At 49.9% G+C, this 19,091-nt stretch overlaps 1 protein-coding gene across 1 annotated transcript; it reads right to left on the reverse strand.

The window, feature by feature from the left end:
• Window positions 1–2,016: 2,016 nt before the first annotated feature.
• Window positions 2,017–16,448, reverse strand: LOC133916005 (proteasome subunit alpha type-2-like). The gene is made up of 11 exons (XM_062359466.1): window positions 16,345–16,448; window positions 15,638–15,740; window positions 7,292–7,356; window positions 7,145–7,191; window positions 5,929–6,000; window positions 5,425–5,494; window positions 5,080–5,165; window positions 3,238–3,342; window positions 3,075–3,137; window positions 2,927–2,992; window positions 2,017–2,588 (listed from the first exon to the last, which is right to left on the reverse strand). Exons 2-11 carry the CDS (start codon window positions 15,723–15,725, stop codon window positions 2,540–2,542), a joined length of 711 nt encoding a protein of 236 aa, XP_062215450.1. The 5' UTR covers window positions 15,726–15,740; window positions 16,345–16,448; the 3' UTR covers window positions 2,017–2,539.
• Between the last annotated feature and the right edge of the window lie 2,643 nt (window positions 16,449–19,091).

The raw sequence follows: 19,091 nt of genomic DNA on the forward strand, positions 1-19,091 counted from the left end.
CCAAACCCCTTTCGACGTGTGATAGAATTGCGGGCATAAGGCCCTAACGACCCCTCGCATAATCCAGTCAGAACACGGCAATGGCACGTCTTGTCCCGCCAGGCGAACGTATGGGATTCTCCAAACCCACACGAAACCTGTACTCTAGCGACTTCAAAGGACAGAGAATCGCCATCAGGCATCCTTGATACTATACCAGGCTGGGGTTGATTTTTCCTCTACATCCTCTCCCCCCTTCGAAACATCGGGGCCCGAGAATGAGGGGGTACTGTTGGGGAAAAATAAACCAGCCTGAGGATAACGGTTGAAGATCGCCATCCAGGTCCCTCCGGAGTCTTGATCCCCGAACCCTCCGTTAAAAGCTCGATCTCCGATGTCATCAGATCCTTTCACGGTATCCCTTCACACCTACGAAGTCTTCCCTTGGCTCCACCAGCTCGACCTCCCGAAGCCTCCCAAAACACGACCTCCCGAAGCCTCGGTCCTCCGAAGCTTCAGCTTCCCGAAGCCCCAGCCCTCTGGGGTCCCGCTTCCCAAAGCCTTCACCTCCCGGTTCTATGCTTCCCGAGGCCCCCGCCTCGGTCTGATCGAGCCGCCTTCCCGAAGACAGCAGGGTGAGTCAGCAGGCCTTAGGAAAGATCTGCCGGAAGGGGAGCGCCGGTCGTGCTTTGCCTGCAAGGAAATGACCGGCATTAAAATCCTAGGCTAATGGGCACCACTCTGACACCTCGGCATGGTGAAGGCTATCCCGACACCCTTGATAGTGCGGTGCCGAGCCGCAATCGGCGACCGGCTCACCGCCTTCAGGGGATAGGCACCACGATAATTACCACGGAGGATATTTATCTCCCTGATAAGATAGAAGGTAGTTATCCGAGATAAGGCCCAGTAACTTGGTAAGATCCCGGATATTTATACGTTATGATAACTTGTACACCAAGCTACGCATGGCCCTATAAATAGGAGGTCATGGTCCTCTAGGCAAAGGATAGACATAGCAGAAAAGAACACGCAAGACAGTGAACGTTGTGATACTCCTCCCAGAGTGATACATTTTCCTATCATCAATATATTTGTGGTGTTCCTTCCTCTCAAATTTCGTCTCCAAGCTTGAGTCTCCTCCTTAGAAGAAACTCTCATTGTACTTGCTGGGGCAAGACGAACTCTTGCTCCAATAGGTATTCGGTAATTATCAACGAAAATTACCGGCTACAAACGGAAATATCCGGAAATGGTCGGAAGGAGGCAAAATCGTTCTGTTTCCGTTTCCGACTCAAATTACCGATATCGTTTCCGATTCCTCGAGATACTGATACCGCAAGAAACGGTCGAAAGTTCGCGAAAATGACGTTCGGTAAAACGGAAATTTTCACTACCGTTTTCAGCCCTACCCATGACCCTTCTTAGGCCTACCCTTGATTCTCCGGTAGTGACACCAAAACTAATTTGTTAAAAGAGATAGCAGGGAATAGTGAAGGAGAAAGAACTCAATATTTCAAGATCGATGTTGATGGGGAGGAGCTGTTGTTGTAGAGTCATTTGGCCGGCGCATGAGGCAAGGACAAGACATGATCACAGCATTAGACCATCTTGGTCGAGCTATTGGAATTAACGTGCCGTTGGTAGCGGGGTTCAAACGGTACCGATGCAGGTTAGTGGTTCAAAATAATGATTATCATTTTGATACGAAATAATCCTAAGAGACTTATCTCATGCATTTGATACGGAAACGACTATGCAAGTGGCACGCGCATATGCCTGCTTCCAAGTCCTCAACAAGGATAGTCCGCTATCTACCCTGAATCCCTGTTACAAATAGGAGCAGTTGTCTATAGGGACGCTGCAAAAAATCGTGGTCTTGTAAATGCATGGCACTAGTGCCTTACCGAAATGTAAAGATTTACTAGCCTCACTTGTCTTCCTCATACCTTACAACATTTAGCAATCTACAAGTTCCTGTAGTGGTAGCACAGCTTCCCTTGACAAAATGGTGATTCATAAGTAGGATACTGCAGCTTACCATCTAGTAATACCATCTGCTTATAAAGTTAGTCAATGGTCACTTGATTAATCGCTTTGTACAAACCAATCATCCGCCTGGCAGGCGACACCATCCATCCATGTCCTGATCACGCATATTCAACCCGGACTAAGAGCTGACAATCACAAAGAATTCAACACATCTGACCAGAAAGCTAACGACTAACGCTTGATTTTACATCACCTCTTGATTCGACAGCTTGGATTGACTTTGATCCCTATTTTGTTTTGTGCAACGCTCGATTTCGACCGCACAGAAGCTGTTAACCTCTGGCCGATGCATTGAAATATATAGATTGTACACAAGGATCGGCACCAGATGATAGGTTGGCCAACTAGTGGCCGATAGTGTGCCAGGTGCTATCATTAAGTTGGAAACCTGTTCGGAGTCTATGCATCCACTGCAGCCAATCAGTTCGAATATAAAAGAGAAGGAATTGTCAAACTTTTGGGGCGTCTTGATTCTCTTTCCTCAGTTAGGAACTTGTCAAGAGACAGCTTACTCCACCTCTTCCGTGAAATCCTGGATCTCTGCGGGGCTCAGAACCCTGCATTTTGCGTGGCAAGTATTTGCTGTCAGCAAACCATTCGATTGCAGCAACGAAGTATATATAATTTCAACAAACAGCTTTAGTGAGCAAGGTACATAGCTGCTATCATTGACAAGTGCGGCAACAGAAAATTGAGAGTAGGCCTAATCAATTCAATTCAGATGCAAGGGTAATAGTACATGCAGGAAATTTATTCACCGGTTAAATATTTGATATATTATGAGCATCTGTCGAGATAAACTGATCATGACAATGTTCAAGACCAAGGGAAAGATGAAAACTAGCATTTTAACATAAGCAAAAGGAACATGGGATCAAGTCAGCAAGTGTCATACTTGAATTCACGGTCAGATCGGATTATTCCAATTTCAATGTTGTTGGAAGAGATTTGCCCTTCGTATCTGCAAGTCCAGAATTCGGTCAACGATGATGTTCACGAAGTAAAATGGTACCAGAGGCAACAACAAGAAAGGAATGAGATACCCTTCTTTCAGAGTCAAAATTGCAGTGTGGATGGCATCATCAAGTTCCATGTCTTCTGTGTACCTACAATAATGTTGGGGAACGAGCAGGCTACGGTAGCCTAAAATAAAAAAATTCTACCGTATTCACCCAGGAAATCATAAATCGTTACCGCTCGACGTACAGTGCAACGGAAAAAAAGTTGAAGTAGACCGATCCAACGTTGTGCATGTCCTTGAGCAGCTTCTCGATCAGATCCGCGACCAGCCCCGCGCAGGTGGTCACGCTCCTCGACCAACTCCGAGCAGTTAGCAACCAGTCCCGAACACATCACGTTCAACTGGCCGAGAAGATCAGCGCCACAATAGCAGCAACGCCTCTATAGTATCCACACGTACTGGGCAGAAACGCTAAGCACCGATGTGCTAGCACCACATGCACAGCTAGACTTTTGGAAGATCGTGTGAAAAGTTGCGGCTAGGGTTTCGGAGTGGCTCAACCTCAACACACCCTACCCACACCTCTCATTATATAGAACTCGTCAATGGGCTCCCACGTTAGAAACCTTTTAGGACTCTAACTTCTTATGTATCACAATCCAATCAAAACTCATATACGAATCAAATTCGCATGTTTTGTTTCAACCCATTAAGTGTATGATCCGTTAGGTTCATATACAAACAGCTACGACTCGGAAACCCTTTTCAAACCAAAATCAATAGCGGTCCCTAGCAGAACATGTTGACTCCCAAGTATACATAAAGATCATATCGGCTGAACCTTGATATACACATGCACCGATCCCTTCACCTCACGATACCAGTCAAGCTTAATGCGAGATACGTGCTACTCTTGTGATAGCTCGACCATTCACTCGATCAAGTAGTGGATTCATCATGATTAACTATTTAATCATATTGATATGGTCATGCACTTTCTCAATCCAACTACCTTGAGGGGCCTAAAGATATCTTTCTCGTTATCAAGGAGGGGCAAATTCTATCTTGATCGCTCATACCCCACGACATGTTGCATGACAAATCCGAAAACTACTTTTATAACTACCCAGTTACGGAATAGCGTTTGACAGCCTCAAAGTATACCACTACTATTCTGGGAATCAATGACGATCTCAGGTTTAAAGATCCTGCAGGTACATCATTTAAGATAACAGCTGGTGGCACATCATAAATAACAATCCCGGCAGTATCTCAAAGTGTGTCTATCTAATATCATGTTCTCTAACATAAATATCCATATTATTGACCTGGTATCTCTATACATATAATCCATGAAACGTGATCATCAATCAATACATGTGCTGATCTTATATATCATCACAATGATATACGACCAGGGGTTGACTAAGAATAACATCATGAAATAAACAAAGAGTTTCATGAACAAGTCACGTACTTGTCAATCAATGTAAACGATAGTCATTTTAGAAATAACACATTATTCGGTAATACATAAACATAGACATGTGATACAATCATTTCTATGATTGCCTCTAGGGCATATCACCTTCAAATGAAACCATAAATATAAGTCATATGAGTGTACTCGCACAAATAAGAAAAGAGATGAAACTGTATAACATAATTGTCACTTATATTGGGAAAAGCAGATATGTGGAAATAAATTATGGGGCAATTTAGGATCTCCCACTCCATTCATGGGCACTTCAGGATTTCCCACTCATTGGCGCCACATGTCATTGAGGAAATGGGTGAAAATTCCTTAAGCAACAACATACAGGGTGGCAAATCATAAACTTTCCCTAAAGTTTATATACAACTTATTGATGATCAAATTGGAAATAACATTAGCACGAGCAACAGTGTCAACTAAAGTATCAGAAGTCAGCATGTTATTATAACTTGGATAGTTGGTGAAACTATTCAAGTACATGCGGATGATTTTGTCAATAGAAGCAGTCAAGCATCTTGGCGTGTATCATGTGTTTTAAGAATTTTCAAAGAATTATTTTTTATAAAACAAGCATGCCCAGTCTTCTACATACCGCTTCTCAAGAAATGTCTTTGCATTGGACACATTTCCCCCCATAGCTGATGCTTTCAAGGAGAAGTACGATCCTGATGGGTCTACCTATAAGAAATAATTGACAACATCAACTGTCATAATTTTATTAACACGCAGTTAATGAAATGTTACTTGTAAGTAAAAAGTCAGTGCAAACAGTCCAACTTAGAAAGTTTCTTATAACTCTGTTAAGTAAATAGTCAGTGCAAATAATCATTAAGGTTTCTCAATGTCATTGAGAATTGAGACAAGATAAATCTTGTTTGTTGTGCATTGAAGAATGATGCAACAAAAGGCCACCATTTTGTAGTTCTTTTCTCCATACCTGGTACAACTGGGGACCGTTGTCATCATAACCAACAATCAGCAAAGATACACCAAATGGTCTTACCCCACTGCAACAAACAAGGACACAATGAAAATATACCCAGGAATTAAAGAGTGATCTTCAGGCTTCACTCATCAGAATAAGCACTTCAGACAATTACATGATATAGAGACCAAACTTTTGGTAAAAGTGTTGCAAAACTATCACTTCTGGTGCGAATCTTAATTTCTGTTAGCTAACTTTTTGTTAGAATGTGAGTTATTTGTAAGAAAAAAAGATATCACTCAGAGCAAATATTATCGGAGTGGTTTTAAAGTGCATATGGAACTAGCATCCTTAGCATCCCACTTTAATCCACATATTGAATGGTAATGAACAGTTATATCATATTATGCATCCAGCAACATAAATCCAGCGATCTTTATAAACAAATTAGACAGAGCTTGTTCATGGTTTAAAAATCTCAGCAAACTAATGAAAATGAAGACAAAGCAACTTAACCTACCGAGACTGTGTGAACTCGTGCATAACAGCAGCAGTTTCTCGGACAAGTTGTGTGACAGGCATAGTTTCCTGCATTGGTTAGAAAAATTAACAATTAGAAAGCACAAAATGTATTTGTCACTTCAAAACAATAAGACAGTTGTGGGTTTACATACAATCACACATATGGTATTAATGTTCACCAAAAATCATGAGCAGAAACCACAGGTGATTTGATAACCCATTCAAAATGAATAATGTTTTACATGGCAATGATGGAACCATAGGCCAACATGGTAATTACATTCTTCAAGATGACACTATGATACAAATATACACTGGGTCAACCTTTGTGTTATTGTCGTGAGCAATTTACCCAAAGTAGTGGCTTCTCCAATTATCAGATTAATAGCAATAATATTTAAGTTTTAGAAACCTGATGCACTATATAAGCTGCTTATATTTATATAGCGTATGGTGCCACTTGATTTCCTTTACAGATTCAACAATATTTCCTTACAAGTTACACACACTATATTCTGGACAGAAAAGACCAGACATGAGGTACATCACTTAAGTTCTGTGGTGGCTGGATTCAGTACTTGCACAATTAGCATTACCTATCAAAGGGGTATGTTTAACAGATTCACGAAGTAGAGATGCTGTATATCACTTTCACAAGGATGCTTTCGAAGTCTGTGTCCACATTCCACAAACATATTTAAATAGAAAGATAGTGTACACCAAATGAACTGTCAAAAATACCTTATACAACTGATAATACTGGTGTGCTTGCTTTCAACTTTTCCTCACTAGAACACGGAAATCCGGATCTATCCCACTGAAAAATAATACAAGGTTACATGGATATGCAACAAAATAGAGCCAGAGTTCATGATCATGGGTCTCGTCAACTGCGAGTAGTGTACATATCATTGAGTTGACCTTTCATTAATGGTGGGAAGCTAAAAGATGTACGAAGCAGCTTGAAGAGTACAGCTCAACTTAATTTGTATACAGTTATTTTAAAAACAAGAAATGACACATGTGACAGTTAAAAGTAAAACTCTAGATCAGCCATGTCAACAGATTAAGATTATAATTAGTGATCAGATACATTATCAAGTTTACCAATTCAAGGTGAAATGTATAAAAAAAAAGGTCATAGCCCCATCAGCATCCGAAAAGGCAAGATGTGAACAACAAAGTAACCAAAACAGAAAAAGAAAAGTACCTGTAGACAACTCCAATATTTGGTGTCAACACCTGAATCTTTTTCACCTACAGGTTTGCATCCGATATTCTTTTAGTGTTTATTGCAGAACTAATGATGCTACTGACTAAAAGAGGAAGCTGAAGTTAAGAATGATGTTGCACATACAGATGTTTCATCCACTAAAATAGATGGCAGTTTCTTCTCAGTGGCGATAACTGCTCCATTAGCAGCTGGAATATGGCATAAATCAGAATAATTGATAAAGAAAAATGGTTACGGTCTGACACAGAGTCCCAGACACAAATATGGAATAGAACAATCTGAAAGTGCACATGATGCTACAGACTCGTTATAATATAACAACTTAATGTATCAATTGTAACGCTGTGGAAATACACATCAAATTACAGTTTCAGTCAGTTATTCGGAGTTCAGACACAAATATTGATCTGTCTGTTAAAGATCCAATTACAAGACATCGTCAATGTGATCTGTCCGTTAAAGATCCAATTACAAGACTTCCTGGTTCCAACTCCTAAAGGAGACACTGGTGAGTAGCGACTAAGGGCATGTTTGGCGGAGCTCCTAGAATCAAGGGGGCTCTGTCAAACAACAAGTTTCCGTTTTTAGCTTCTAGAGTGGAATCCGTAAGAGTGATTCTCTGAAATAGACTAGATGTTAGAAGTTGAAAAAAATAGCTTTCTCTTATTCACTTTCCGTACTGAATCACTTCTGTCGGTGAATCAAGAACCAGGGGTCCCCGAGTCCCGAGGTCAGATCAGCAATTTGCCACGTGGCGCCCTCCCGCGAGGATCATCTCCGCGAGGTACGAGAAGACTAAGTCCCGGGAGAGGGTGCTCGGGGCCATAAACAGTGGTCCCCGAGTACCCGAGTACCCCGAGGACCCAAGGAAGTTAGTTCCGGGAGAGAGTGCTCGGGGCTGCGAACAGTGGCCCCCGAGCACCCGAGTACCCCGAGGACCCAAGGAAGTTAGTTCCGGGAGAGAGTGCTCGGGGCCGTGAATAGCGGCCCCCGAGCACTTGGTTCCTCGAGGACCTGAACAGTCAATTCCGGAAGAGAGTGCTTGGGACCGCGAACAGTGGCCCCCGATCACTCGGTTCCCCGAGGACCAAGAAAGGGCATATCCGGGAGAGAGTGCTCGGGGCTGTGAACAGTGACCCCCGAGCACTCGGTCCCCCGACGGCCTAAGAAGTCTTTCGCCGGTGGCCCCCACAGAGGTCCGGCGGTGAGGTGTCAAACAGTGAAAGGCCTGATGCCGCATTTAAGAGGGCGCGCGGCCTGTCACTTCCAACTGCTCCTGCCACGCTCGGTGTCAGTCCCTGCCACGGTCTGGCAGGGAGGCGTGGGGAAATTTAATGCACGGGTCCCATCCCGCGTCATCCGGCGCGCCTCGGGATAACATCGCGAGGCCCAAGGCGCCCCGCCTGCCGCCCTGCTGTGTCAGGCGTACAAGACCGGGCGGGCACGCCGGGCTACTCGGTGGCTGCCCGGTGGGTCCTCTCCGCGGCGCCCGTTGCAGAACGACGTCATGACGACAGAGACCGGACGGGGGCGCATTTTCAACCCCCCATCACTTTGCGCAGCAGTCCATGATGGTTGCTTTCCATTTATGGCGTCTTGGAGCTCGTGCCCTCCCTTTCTGGGCACACTACCGCCGACGAGTATTTAAGAGGAGCTAGTGGACACCGAGATCCAGACCCCCGAACCCCTGAATCGACTCTGGGATTCGAACACTCTTGGACAAGCACAGAAGCTGAGATCACCGAAGAACAAGGAGGCCGAAGCTCTAGGATAGACAAACATTCTTGTAACCAGCAACATCCCTGAGAGACATTCTCAGTGCATTTATAGCATCCACACAAGAGTACGGTATTACGCTCAGTGCGGTCCGAACCTGTCTAAAAACCTTCAGTGCATTTACTGCATTCTGCATCCGATCATTCCATTCCACCTGCCATCGCATTTACACCCATTAATTTCTCCCGCAAAACAGATTCAGAATCATCCCCCGGCCGAATCTCAAAGGGATCCCTCCGGATCCCTGCTTTAGGAGTTCACCCTCCGACAGCTGGCGCGCCAGGTATGGGGGTTGCATCCCTGAATTTGTTTGTTTTCCTGCAGAAAAAATGGCAGGTGGTCATCGTCTCCAACGCACCGGCTCCAGCTCCAGTGAGGAAATGGAGCCCCTCGCGCAGGAGGCCCCAGTTGCTGCTGCTCCTCAGCAGCAGCCACGGTCCGCCCGCACGGCGCTCCCCTCTCATGGGGATCATGGCGCTGGGCCTAGCAGAAAAAATGGCAGGTGGCCATCGTCTCCAACGCACCGGCTCCAGCTCCAGTGAGGAAATGGAGCCCCTCGCGCAGGAGGCCCCAGTTCCTACTGCTCAGCAGCAGCCACGGTCCGCTCGCACGGCGCTCCCCTCTCATGGGGATCATGGCGCTGGGCCCAGCAGGGCCGCCGCCACCGTTGCAAGCGCATCGCCTAACCCTCAGCAAGCGGCGGAAACTCCTGTCGCGAGGTCCACGTCTGAACAGCGCCGGGCGCCGTTGCGGCGCAGGCTCGCCTTCAGCGATGCCAGTCCTGGGAGCGCGCTGCTTGCAGCACAAGCTCTCCTCAGGCACCCGCCAGTCCAAGCTCTCCTCAGGCACCCGCCAGGAGGTGGCCGCTCTGGTGGGCACGGCTCACCGTCAGGTGTTGGCCGAGAGCTCCCGACCTACCTCCCACCGCGGCGCAACCAAGGCCGGTCCATCATCAGGTGGCGGCCGAACTGGCCGGAGGGCCTCCAAGCGGAGTACCGCACCCTGACCACTACCAGAGCTCAGGACCTCCGCTTGCACCTCAACGAGCGGAGGGTCGTCGAAGATGCGCGTGTTACCCTTGAGCGCCAATGGGAGTCCCGGCATGAGGCCGAAGTACTCCTCGGGACATCAAGTGAAAAGAGAAAAGACTTCATCAAGCATCAAGACAACATTGGAGTTGCGATCCCAAAGAAAAGTCTTCCATTATATTCAAAAAAGAAGAGCTATTTAGAGGGATCACTCCCGTATTTACAACAAGTCAAAAGAAAGCAAAAAACAAAAGCCTAATCTAGGTCGGCGGGCTCTGGAGGCGGCGAGGAGTCTTCGCTGCTGCTGCCACTGCTCGGTACCGACGGCGGCTCCCGCGTGAAGCAAGCCGCCACCTCGGCAGCGATGCCCCGGACAGCCTCCCGGGCGGCCCCTTCCTCAGCCTCGACCACTCCCTGTCGGGTTGGCTCCAGCGAGAAGTTGGGGTCCCGGCTCCAGTAACAAGCCAGGACGTGCTCGGCCACTACTTGGGCCAGAGCGCGCCCTTCCCGGGAGGCTAACCCCTGCACAGCCCGGGGAAGAGCCTTCAATCGCCGGCTGATCTCCTCAAAGCCGAGGGCGATGTGGCCGATGGTCTCTCGATCCATCCTCTTCTCGCCCACGTTGACTCGCCCGAGCCCGGCCACCCTCACGGACCTCCGTGCTTGCTGAAGAATGTCTCGCATCATCAGCTTTACGTTGGCCTGCTCGGCGACGACGGTCTCGAGCTCGTCCTTCGCGATCTGCAGCCGCTCCTCGAGGCTAATCCCCTCGGCCGCGCTGGTCGGGACGCCGCTGGTCGCCGGGGCTTGGCCCCGCTTCACCTGCTCGGTGAGGGCACTAAGGGCCTGCTTCCGGGTGGCCAGCTCGGCCTCCCACTTGGCAGCCTGCTCCTCCCGAGCAGTTACGGCTGCCGACGCCGTGGCAGCCTCCTCCTCGCGCAGGGTAAGCTGCTCCTCCCGGGCGTCCTGAGCCGTCACCGTGATCTCGACGTCAGTCTCGCGAACCGCCACCTCCTCCCGACGGAGGACTTCGGCGCGACTCCGCTTGAGCTCGTCGTTCCGACGGGCTAAGTCTGCCCAGGAGGCCTCCACAGCCTTCTCGCGCGGCACAATGGCCTCCTCCCGAGCACGCATCAACCGCTTCCTGGCGAGCAGCTCCGCGGCCCACCTCCTCGAGATCTTCCCTAAGCGGGCGGCCTCCTCCTGCACAGCGACGGCCTCCTCGCGCAGCTCCTCTAGGGCCTCCCACTCCTCGGCCACCGCACGCCTCTCCCTCTCATGGGCGACGCGGGCCGAGGCAATACAGGCCTCCAAAAGTTGGCCGACCTCCTCCAAACGCCCCCTCTCCTCGACGAGGGCGGCACAGTCCGCCTCGAGCTGTGCCCGCTCCCCTGCCACGGCCGCCTCCAGCCGCTCGATCACCTCCCGGGCGCTTCCTAGCACGTCCTGGAGGGGTTCCGCGGCCTGGCTGGACAACGGCCGGGCGCTAGGTCCCCTGCGAGCCCTCTCTGCTGAGGCGCTCGGGGTCCCCGATTGCTGCCACGTCGGCGCCGCCCTCACCGCGGCCATTTGCCCCGCCCTCGAAGTGCTCGGGGCGGACTCGGCCGGCTCCGGCTGCTCGAGCGCGGCCGCTGCCCTCGGCTCAGGGTGCGGCGGCGCCTACGGCTCCGGCTCGGCCGGCGCGCTCGGCTCAGGGGCGAGAGCCGGCCTTGGTGCTTCCGATCGCCTTTGGTCTCCGAAGGCGTTTTTGGGCGGCCTGAAAGCAAACACAGGTTAGTCCCCTGACTTACTCCGGGCAAAACGCGCTCGGGAAGAGATGAAAACTCACGCTGACTTTGGTCCGCGGTATTGCCATCGGGACTCTGGGATCTTGAACTCTGAGCCCTGCGGCTTCGGCCCAGAGTCTGCCCTCCTCCTCTTCGGCGGGGGGCTCTGTCCCTCGGGCCGCTGAGGGGCCACCGTGGAGCCCGTCTCCGGCGGCGGGCCGGCTTGGGCACTCGCTGTAGACCCGCCACGCCGGCCTTGGTCTCCGGGCTCCTACGCCCTGGACCTCGCCTCCGCCGTGGAGCACGTCTCCAGCGACGGGCCGGCTTGGGCACTCGCCGTAGACCCGCTCCCGCGCCGGCCTTGGTCTTCGGGCTCCCGCGCCGGCCTTGGTCTTCGGGCTCCCGCGCCCTGGACCTCGCCTCCGTCGTGGATTCCGCGCCGGACGACTGGCTGCCCCAGCCTCCCTCCTTCGCGCCGCCCGCCGACGACCGCTGCCGTGGAGGCGACGGCGACGATGAGGACGACGGCTGAGGCACGAACGCCCGAGGGCGTTTTCCCTTGTCCCCCGGGGCCGCTGCTCCGCTGCCGGCAGCGCCTCTTCCGCCGGCCTGATGGCTGCTGCCTGCGGCAGCCCCACGGCCAGCTTGCGGCCTGCCGCCGGTCTGCGTCCGACCGCCCGCGGCCTCCCTGCCGCTCGCCTACGGCCTGCCACTTGTGGCATCCCCGCCGCTGGTCCTCAGCGCGCCGCCGGTCTCCTCGTCTACCCCGGGGATCTGGATAGTCCCGGGGCTCCGGCGCCCTGGCCGGTCGACCAGACCCTGGGCGTCGAACTCGGGCAGCGTCGCTTGCAGCACCACCCGGCCTGGGTCGGCGCAGAGCGCCAACTGCTCCCAGGGAAGCTCCGCCCGGGTAAGGTCTTCCACGCCGGGTCCTGGTGATGTCCTGGGAGCCCGTGTACGTCCAGCTGGGGCGGACCCGCTCCCGCAGGGGCGCCAGGCGGCGGCGCAGGTAGTCCGCCACCACCAACACCGACGTCAGTCCCGCCTGGCGCAGGTAGTCGATGCGGTCCAGGACTGGCCGCATCCGCTCGTCCTCCGCCGGTGCCGCCTCCCAGATCAACCTCTGGGGCTCCGCCACCACCTCCGGCAACGTGAGGCGGTCGTGGGGGCTGACGTCGACGTAGACCCAGTAGCGCCGCCAGTCGTCCCATTTGCTCCGCAGCACCTGGGGGATGTACAGCTCCGCCAAGCCGTCCCGCAGCCGGAAGTTGCAGCAGCTGGCGACGTCCGCGGTGGAGGAACCCTTCTTCCCGGCCGGCCGCAGCATGAAGAAGTGGCGGAACAGCGCCACCGACGGCGGCACCCCCACGAACATCTCGCAGAAATGCGCGAAGATGGCCAAGATGACCACCGAGTTCGGGCTGAGGTGCGCTAGTTGGATGCCGAACGTATCGGGGACTTGGAGGAAGAACGTCGAGAATGGCGGCACCAGCCCGGCCGCCACGAAGGAGACGAAGACGACGATACGCTCCGACCGGTCCGTGACAGGCGGGAAGCTCGCCGGCCTCACCACCGAGGCCTCCCGCTGGCCTTCGGGCACCATCAACTCGCGGACCTTGTCCACCCCCTCTTCGTTGACAATCCTCGACTCCGGCAGTATGCTGTCGGGTCCCTTGTCGCGGCGGCTGCCTCCAGCCCTCGGTATTGTGTCAGGGTGGGGAGTGTGCTGGAACGGTGGGGGAGGAAGGGTTTGCTACGGACCAAAGGGAGGGCGAAAGCTCTGGAGCGCAAGGAAGAAGAAGGCAAGAAGGCTTGATCGCGAAAATGGCGTTAAGGGGCAACGGTTCGCTCCCCTCCTCCTTTTATACCCTAGGGATTTCAAACGACGCCTGCCGCGGCGCGCTCGGCGAGACAAATTTCCTCGACTGGCACGAGCGCCAGGCGAATCTCCCTAGGTCTGCGCGGTTGTCAGCAGTCGTCAGGCGCACTACCCTCGATCTGTGCGGTTGCCACGCGCGCCGCCTGCCTCGTTATCACGCGCCTCGGGAGTCGGCTGGACGCGCGTCCGTTCGGCTCCCCGCTGGGTCGTACCAGAAGCCTGGGCCGGAGAGGCCAGTGCCTAAAAACACGCCACGTGGCGTCGGTGCTGGGATCGGCCTCGATGAAGACGAGGGCTCCATCCGCAATCTCTGGGCCATCGCCTGCCAATGGGCCCGGGGGCTACTGTCGGTGAATCAGGAACCAGGGGTCCCTGAGTCCCAAGGTCAAATCAACAATTTGCCACGTGGCGCCCTCCCGCGGGGATCATCTCCGCGAGGTACGAGAAGACTAAGTCCCGGGAGAGGGTGCTCGGGGCCATAAACAGTGATCCCCGAGTACCCGAGTTCCACGATGATCCACGAAGACCAAGTGCCGGGAAGAGAGTGCTCAGGGCCGTGAACAGTGGTCCCCGAGCACCCAAGTCCCCCGACGACCAGAAAAGCCAAGTACCGGGAAGGGGTCGCTCGGGGCTGCGAACAGTGACCCATCCGAGTACCCCGAGGACCCAAGGAAGTTAGTTCCGGAAGAGAGTGCTCGGGGCCGTGAACAGCGGCCCCCGAGCACTCGGTTCCCCGAGGACCTGAACAGTCAATTCCGGGAGAGAGTGCTCGGGACCGCGAACAGTGGCCCCCGATCACTCGGTTCCCCGAGGACTAAGAAAGGGCATATCCGGGGGAGAGTGCTCGGGGCTGTGAACAGTGACCCCCGAGCACTCGGTCCCTCGACGGCCTAAGAAGTCTTTCGCCGGTGGCCCCCACAGAGGTCCGGCGGTGAGGTGTCAACCAGTGAAAGGCCTGATACCACATTTAAGAGGGCGCGTGGCCTGTCACTTCCAACTGCTCCTGCCACGCTCGGTGTCAGTCCCTACCACGGTCTGGCAGGGAGGCATGGGGACATTTAATGCACAGGTCCCATCCCGCGTCATCCGGCGCGCCTCGGGATAACATCGCGAGGCACAAGGCGCCCCGCCTGCCGCCCTGCTGTGTCAGGCGTACAAGACCGGGCGGGCACGCCAGGCTGCTCGGTGGCTACCCGGTGGGCTCTCTCCGTGGCGCCCGTTGCAGAATGACATCATGACGACAGAGACCGGACGGGGGCGCATTTTCAACCCCCCATTACTTCGCGCAGCAGCCCATGATGGTTACTTTCCATTTATGGCACCTTGGAGCTCGTGCCCTCCCTTTCTGGGTACGCTACCGCCGGCGAGTATTTAAGAGAAGCCGGTGGACACCGAGATCCAGACCCCCCGAACCCCCGAATCGACTCTGGGATTTGAACACTCTTGGACAAGCACAGAAGCTGAAATTACCGAAGAATAAGGAGCCCGAAGCTCTAGGATAGACAAACATTCTTGTAACCAAGGTGTAATTTACCCTAGAGAATTACTAAAAAATTTACCCTAGAGAATTACTAAATAATTACTTTCAGCCACAGGATCACTTTCCTCAGGTTATCACTCTCTTTAGAGAATTTAGATCAGGCCCTAAAAAACAAGGTGTAATTGACTCACACGAATCAGACTGACATGGCAACCTTGAAAGACATATATTAAATTGTGGGAAGTCCTACGTCTATCAATGAACAACCCAAAAATGACATGAATAGCTGCAGCCTGCAGAATTATGCTCCTCTATTACTAAAAATTTTTTGCTGAGCATCCAAACAAGTACAAAAACTTTACAAGAATGCACTACGTAGACAAAAAAAAATATTGTTGCTGCGGAGACCAGGGATTTAAATCTCGGCCAGAAAACCCCCATAGTCCCAGAGATTGAAAAACCAGAATTTTGGAAAAAATCACAGGAGACCAGACGAAAAGTTTTCAATGCAAATTCTAACAAACCACGTCTGGTGCTCACCACTAGGGCAGCTATGCTGCATTGTATAGCTTATGGCTATGAGCTCTTCTTGCCAGTTTTCGGCTGAAATTTGGTTCGTGGTGGACATGCTCCAACAACCCCACTGACATCAAGAAAACAAGAAAGATCCAACTTTATGAAATTTATTAAACTTCAGTACATTTCATAGGTATCGAGAAACTACTAAATCTCTGATACTTAGCACTCGTATGTCACTCCACAACACACACTATATCAGCAATCAAATAATCACAACCAATCAAAGAGTATCGCAAGCCATGTTGATCATCACGAATGAAACCAACCTATCACAGTGATAATCAGTTCGAGCTAAGTTATATAGATCACAGCAGTTCACCTCACCGCTCAAACCCTGATTTTGTGCAGCCTAACAGTGTCTATGGTGCATCTGGGGGTGAAAGAAAAGGGAAAAGAGTATCCAAACTCTACGCAGTCTCCGTTGCCACCAATAGGCACCCAGGAAGCCACAAAGTTACAACTGCAACAACTACCAGCGCCGATATTAATTCTAATGCTCCTAACCCGAGCATTGCACATCATACGTACAACTCCACAAGCCTAAGTTCCTCGAATAAAATGCCACAATCAGACCATACCGGCGCGGGCGCGCGCGCGCGCGTGTGTGTGTGTGTGTGTGTGTGTGTGTGTGTGTGTGTGTGAGAGAGAGAGAGAGAGAATAGAGGGACCTGAAGGTGGTGAGGGAGAATGAGTACTGGTTGTCGCCCATGGCCGAGCTCGCCGGCCGCCTTCTTCCTTTCCTTTCTTCGGGGAAAAGATTTTCGTTCGAGCCGGCCTGGAGAGGAAGAAAGGATGGGAAAGGGGTCTGCATAGCCCTTAAGGGCTCTATAACACGCACGCCGTCGGATGCTACCACCGATTCGTCGTAGCAGCATGGTGCACCGTCCGATGGCAGGACCACCTGGGCAGATTGGGCCCAGCCCGGCCAAAGCCTGAACCGATTTCGCCACAAAAGAATTTTTATTTCTGTATTTTTATTTTAAAAATAGCAGAATATGCGCAACGTTTTCAAAATTAACAAAAATAAGCGTTGGGCGATTTATTTAAAAATCATCAAAATGTCACGTCCAATACTCTCAAACCTTCCAAACACTTGAAAAATTCTTTAAAAAATTATGATATAGAGAATGATATTATCTAGCGCTTCACAAATTTTCAATTTAAACAGTTACTTGTATAATGAGAAATAAAAAATTTGTTGAAATTTATCTTTTTTTCTCATCTTACTAATCATATTTTTATCCAAAATTTTAGGAAGAGCTAGATGGTAGTACTACAACTACCACATTTTTTCATAATTTTTAATACTATTTAGATGATGTTTTGAATGTTTAAGAGCATCGAAACGTCGTAGTTTATGATTTTTACATAAATTGTCCAATGTACGGTTGATCCATATGGGTTTGTCTCGCCCGCTGCGCCTATTTTTATTAATTAATTTTAAAAACAGAAGCATAATTAATTTTAAAAACAGAAGCATATTCTGAGATGACCCAGGCTTTTCGTCGGCGCACGCCTTGCTACCAAGGTATTTTTTCATATATATTTTCAACATTTGCAAAATTACGTGATTGTTTCAGAAAATTACAATAATAAATTATCATCATTTGTTTATCAGGTGAGAGCAAAATCTTACCCTATAAATAGGTGACATCCTGTGTGGTCCACAGGTTAGGAAATAAAAAATGCAACACGGACACGTGTCATCCAATGAATAAACGATATATTTATCTCGTCCACTCATCGAACGATAGCAATGTGACCCTTAATGAACAGGTGACACCTTGTTGTGGCCATTTTATTTGAGCTAGCCGAATTTAATTTTATTTGTGACAGAATAGGCGTTTGAGTGGTGCAAATTTTATGTTTTCGATTCATCGAGTAGCATTAGATGTTTGTGCGATATTTTGGATATCCATATTTGACGGAAAATGAAAGTTGAACACGATGATTTTAATAGGAATAGTGACATATACCAACCGTGGCATGTACAGTACACCATTATTCAAACATAAATAAGTATCACATCTAAAACTAACATACCTTAGGTAATATAAACAACAGGAATACAACATCAGGTTTACTGAATGGAACGTGGTTACTTTGCCTTCCTCACCACTTTTGGTCCTGCGTCACGCGCTCGACATGCCCTCTCGCGCTTCTTCTCCCTCTCTGCCTCACGAGCCTTCGTCATCACGGGGTTACATTCCTCCCCCACCTTCTGTTGCTCCTCCTAAATGATTGTGCATGTAGCCTCCATCCTCTCTTTGGCTTCCATCTCATGGAAGCGTCTTCAAACGGTGTGGTGCTCAGTGTGAAGGAGGAACATATCCGCTTGCGACTGTTTAGTATCCAGTCATTGTAAGAAGTCACATAGTGGTGGCGAAGACAGCAACAAAGAGCAAAATGTTTAGTTGTAACGCATAGTTGTATCTGGAGTAGTTTGGCTATAAGCAATTACCTGACGACGGATGCCAACATTGGTGCTTCCAAGAGGGGATTGTACTTGTAGTTGTGGCATATGAAGAACCTACTTCTGTAGGTGTCGAAGAATTTGGAGGACTTTATTGCCATACAAAGGTCTTCACACCAGCACATTGGTACTTCGACCTTATCAGGCGTAGTATCCGACATGTATTTCTTAGGGAAAGGATTGAATGTTATTTTTGTCGGAGTTGTGAAAGTTGGGCCTATTGGTTTGGTTGTACATGTGGCCAGTAGATCATCTATTTATAATGTGGATTTCTCTCATTCACCACAAGGTTATTAAAATTGGAATTGTTCCAGTCCGCGGGAACAAGAGCATCGTCTTCATCATCCGACATATCATACTTAGGAGATTCATCAGCCTCAAGATCATCCCGCTCCATCTGTTCAATTAGAAAAGGGATTCATTCCCCCTCATCTACCTCACGAGTCAGTTCAGTCGAATAATCCGATGAATATGCACCATCCGAATGAATATCCTCGTCATACTCTTCCTCATCACCCTTCTCCTCCGCATACCCCCATCCTGCATCTCCCCAATTATCTCCTTATTCTTCTATTACACAAGCAACATAGGAGGTCAATATTTGTGCATAACATCTTGCAAATACATCCTCTAGACTTCATCTTTCCTAAGCAGGTACACCTCACAGTACACACCGTCTCTCAGATGGTTGCCCACAACACTAATGGTTATTTCTTAAACCTCAAGATCTATTTTGAAACCCCGCATGAACCATCCGTACAAGTGTCTCACACTTTTGTGTATAGGTTTGAAGATACTATTATCCATTGACTTAAATACATATAATACTACCACTTTCGGACCATATAATATTTCACTATCCCTATAAAAAATCATAAACTGCTACTGATTTGACATATTTGACAATCATCAACAAAAACTATAACATTATTGTGATTAAAC

Source organism: Phragmites australis, chromosome 4 (genome assembly GCF_958298935.1).
Source record: "Phragmites australis chromosome 4, lpPhrAust1.1, whole genome shotgun sequence".
Classification (NCBI taxonomy): domain Eukaryota; kingdom Viridiplantae; phylum Streptophyta; class Magnoliopsida; order Poales; family Poaceae; genus Phragmites; species Phragmites australis.

What these genes read in the sequence shown, in the direction of transcription:
- LOC133916005 (XM_062359466.1), bottom strand. Translation starts at nt 15,725, where the DNA reads ATGTCCACCACGAACCAAATTTCAGCCGAAAACTGGCAAGAAGAGCTC. An exon ending in GCAGCATAGCTGCCCTAGTG is followed by an intron (nt 7,357 to 15,637) that starts GTGAGCACCAGA and finishes GCCATATTCCAG; the next exon opens with CTGCTAATGGAGCAGTTATC. An exon ending in AACTTTTTTTCCGTTGCACT is followed by an intron (nt 3,138 to 3,237) that starts GTACGTCGAGCG and finishes ACATTATTGTAG; the next exon opens with GTACACAGAAGACATGGAAC.